At 58.1% G+C, this 4,146-nt stretch overlaps 1 protein-coding gene across 1 annotated transcript in view; it reads right to left on the minus strand.

Annotated features, from left to right (window-relative positions):
• Positions 1-2,755, minus strand: part of VOLCADRAFT_104980 (uncharacterized protein) — a gene marked incomplete at its 5' end in the record, with an annotated part of 4,771 nt that extends 2,016 nt beyond the window's left edge. The window contains 4 exons of the mRNA XM_002951166.1: positions 27-671; positions 2,311-2,505; positions 2,585-2,619; positions 2,667-2,755. Of these exons, the coding sequence (XP_002951212.1) occupies positions 27-671; positions 2,311-2,505; positions 2,585-2,619; positions 2,667-2,755 (964 nt within the window). The remainder of the gene's footprint in view (positions 1-26; positions 672-2,310; positions 2,506-2,584; positions 2,620-2,666) is intronic.
• Between the last annotated feature and the right edge of the window lie 1,391 nt (positions 2,756-4,146).

Consider the following 4,146-nt stretch of genomic DNA (forward strand, 5'->3'; position numbering starts at 1 on the left):
CACATTGCATCTGGACGCTGGCTTACCGTTCAGACGTTGCCATAGGGTCTTCGCATCCCGTTTGCATGTAGCTATGAATGACTCCAAGGCTCGCAGCCGGTGATCCCGTCGCGCGTTACGTTTAGCACGATTAAACTGACGACGTAACTCTTGAAAACTCGTATGCCCCATAGCCGGGGCAGCACACCCCCACTTCATCACATCAGACCGATACTGCAACATGGCCTGCTTAGCCGCAGCACACTCATGATTCCACCACGCCGCCTTGCCGTTAGAAACCGGCCCGGGCCTGAAGGCATCACCGAAGCAACCCAGCAAAATCCGTTCGATAGTGTCCACCGCCTGGGTGACACCAATCTGGCCAGCACGCAGGGAATCCACAACCGCCCGGACACCAACCACAGGGGGGGCCTCCGGGTTGTAGAACATGTCTGTGTACCTGTGCGCCTCAGAGACAAGAAACGTCGGCTTGGGTTTACGCGTGGGTGGCCGGTCCGGCCTCCAAACCGACGCGAGGTGAAGGGACACGGGGTTATGATCACTCATGCGGCGTTCTTCCGGTTTATGGCCATGTCGCTTCTCCAAGAATGTCGTACTAATCTTCATCGGAATCAATCGCTGCGTTTCCACTACACGAAATTGGTTGCATGGATACATGCACACGTACCGACCTACAGACAGACAGACAGACAAACCTACAGACAAACAGACAAACCTACAGACAGACAGACAGACGGACAGACAGACAGCTGTGTACATTCCAAAATCGAACTACGCTTCGCTTGAAACAGGCAGGGACGCAAGAGGACGAGCCCTGTTGCGTATGTGGGTGCATGCGTGTATTACGACATCTAAGTGTAGAGTGTGTGTGTGTGTGTGTGTGTGTGTGTGTGTGTGTGTGTGTGTGTGTGTGTGTGTGTGTGTGTGTGTGTGTGTGTGTCTGTCTCTGACAGCTATATCAAGAGCTTTAATAGTGGATGGCGCTGATAATATGCGTGCGCTTCCCGTATCGTAGAAGTCAGGGTGCCCGTATCCCCGTGGACCGTTGTGTCGGATTGTGCGCTTGCCTCCCCCACTCCCCTCTGCCTCTTCCCTGCCATCTTCTTGTGGCTCTCCGAGTCTCCTTACCCCGGGCATCCATGCGTGCATTCACGCATGCAGGAGGCGGACTTCGCGCGCATGGAGTGCCTGCTGCTGGAGACCCTAGGCTGGCGAACACTGCTGCCCACCAAGTATGGCATCATGCAGCACCTGCTGCATTGCGTTGGAAAAGACCCGTGGGTCGCCCAGCAGTGCGGCATGCCGTCCGCGCACGCCAATCCAGGAGCTATGACAGCGCTGAAAGCCATATCGGAGTTCCTTGTTGTGAGTCCTTTTGATTCGGGTCGGCCTGGCTGACTAGAGCTAGGCTGAGCTCCGACTTGTGTTCTCTCCACTTTTCAACCCATGCCATCTTTTTGCCATGCCTCCCCGCATTTTGTGGTAATATGATTAGATTAGCCAAACGGCTGGAGTATTGGGGGTTTCTCATTTCCATGTCGGCAGGCTTATCGTGTGGCCATGTCATCGAGCAACGGGCCCTCACACTTACCATTGCTCCGTCAAAACCTGCCATCTGCTTTGCCGTACCCTAGGAGCTGACGCTGCCATGCAGCGAGCTCGAGCGCTTTCAGCCGAGTACCGTTGCGGTTGCGTGCTTCGCCTTGGCAATGTGGCTTATATCTCCGAGGCAACCGAGTCGTGGTGGCGGCGCATCTGCTGCTGATACCGACGGTGCTGCAGTCGGCGCCGGTGCCGCTGCCGCCGCCGATGGCGCCACCACCCTGATGGACGTCAACGACAGTGTGGATGCTGGCGATGTAAGCCGCGCCTTCGCCGCCGTACCTGCACCAGCAGCAGCTGCCACCACTGCGGGCGGTGGTGATGGCGTGGCGGCGGCGGCAACGGCCGCCGCAGAAGCGGCAGCGGCAGCGGCAGCGGCGGCTGCTGCCGGCCCCATTGCGGCGGCCTTAGCGGCAGCGGCGGGCGTGGATGAGCAGGTATTGGCGCCGTGCCTTCGGCAGTGCTTTGAGATGTTGGAGTACTTATACGGCAGCGCCATGTGGTGGGTCGCCCGGCGCACGTCACAGCCGGAAGACGGACCGCCGCCGTCGTGGCTGTCGGAGCAGGTCATGCGCCGCCATGGGGCCGTCATTTCGGTATTGCTATGCGGGGCTCAACAAGGGGCTCCTCCCGACGAAGTTGCTTAGTAGTCATGTCGCCGAACGACAGGGCGGTAGCGGCACCAGCAAAACTGCGACGCTGGCTGACTCCCGTGTAGCCGCGAACGGCTTCCCGGCTTCTCAGCTTCCCGGCTTCCCGGCTTCCCGGCTTCCCGGCTTCCGCATAAGCCGTGGATAGTCCTGAAGCGCTGCTTGTGGACGAACTGGACTTGGTGGCTGTGGGTCCAGTTGTCAGGCAGCTGGGGGCTCCGCGCCGGAGTCGACTGGACGTGGAGCTGCGGACCTGCATGGCGGGGTGGGGGTTGCGGTCCGGAGTGCTGGGGGGGGCTGCCGGAGCATGTTTGATGTCATGCGCACTTCACCCGTGCAGATGAGGCCCTGTGCGGGTCTGGGCTCCCTGCGGCGGCGCCGCCGGGGCGGGGCACGAGTAACAGCACTACCTACCAACCCAGGGATGCCGCATCGTCTGCGACAGCGCCGGCATCGTCTGCGGCGATGGTACCCTTGATTACCGCGTACTTAATTTTAGACATACAACATAACAGGAGCAGGCGAAACATAAGCGACACTGACATAAATACGGACTTTGCATTTGCGAAATCTTCAGAGGCTCAGGTCCAAACAGACTAAGCATATGAAACACGACCCCCCCCCGCGACCACGAGAGCGAGTGAGTGAGAAGTCGTTCGCTCTCTTCTCAGCTGTGTAGCTCCCCTGCTAGCAGTAGCAGTAGCAGTAACAGTAGCAGTAGCAATAGCAGCAGCTGTAGCAAGGAAAGCAGGGACAGCGGACTGGCGGCTCGGCGGAGATTTCGCACGCCCTCTCGGCGTTCACACGCCCTCTGGTGTCGACGAAGGAAATATCGGCCCGTGCGTGTGGCCGTTTTAGGGCCTGTACGCTAAGGCCGGTCGTCACACCGGCCTGCCATACACAACAAACATATACACGGGTGCGTGTGCGTGTGGGCGGGTTTTCTCCTGCACCTCCTTGTGCGACCCCCTATCAGCTTACCCCTCATCCAAACGTTTTTTGTAGATGGTTTTGAAAAGAAGAAGACTCCTCCGCAGAAACGTTTTCGATTCGGATGGACTGGAATTCAGGAAAATAATAGGATGTCCGTTTAATTGTGTGATTCGCTGTGGGGGGATGCCGTATGTGGTGGGCTGAATGGTTGATGCGTTGCTGTGCATTGAGGTCTCACCTGGCGGTGTGATGGGGGCTGGGCTGTGCACTTTATTAAGTTAAGCAAAGCACGGCACGATGGATGGGGATGTTGTGGGATGTGGTGCTGCGAGGAGGAGGAGGAGGTGCGCCCGAGGTGTCGAAGGATGGAGGATGCTCCTCCTCGCTTTGTCGCTTGTGGATGTGGATGTGGATGTGGATGTGGATGACAGCTTCTAGGCCCTTCAGCGCAGAGGTCCTACAAGGGGTGCTGTCGGCCTTGCTTCCGGGCTGCACGTGGTTGCGTGTGTTGTGCAGTGCTTTAATGATCTAATGAATCCTCGTGAAGGACGCGCTGCCTGCTGTTCTGCGCTATCTTTCTGCGTGCTTTTGCGATCCACTTGGTCCCCAAGGGAATCGTCGTTCATGTCGCATCGCTTACAGAAGTTTATCATCTCTCAACCCCCCGGAGCGAAGTCCTGCCTGTCGTTCCGGCAGAAGAGCAAAGCGTCTCTCCCCGCGTTGCCTCAGCCAAAGTGTCACACAGCGCTCGGGGTCGAGGAGGTTGAGGGGCTATCATTTCCGTTCTGTGCGGTGCGGTGCGTGTGGAGTCGGTTGTTGCGATCGTAGATGTCCACTTCTTGTGTGCCTGATTGGATGTCCGGGACGTAGGGAGCTGTCTGTGTGTTTGTGCCGGTCAGAGTCCTAACCGTTCGCCCTTATCAACGCAAGACGCCGTCACCTGTTCGAATCCTCTAGCCAG

This window comes from Volvox carteri, assembly GCF_000143455.1.
Source record: "Volvox carteri f. nagariensis unplaced genomic scaffold VOLCAscaffold_22, whole genome shotgun sequence".
In the NCBI taxonomy this organism is placed as follows: Eukaryota; Viridiplantae; Chlorophyta; class Chlorophyceae; order Chlamydomonadales; family Volvocaceae; genus Volvox; species Volvox carteri.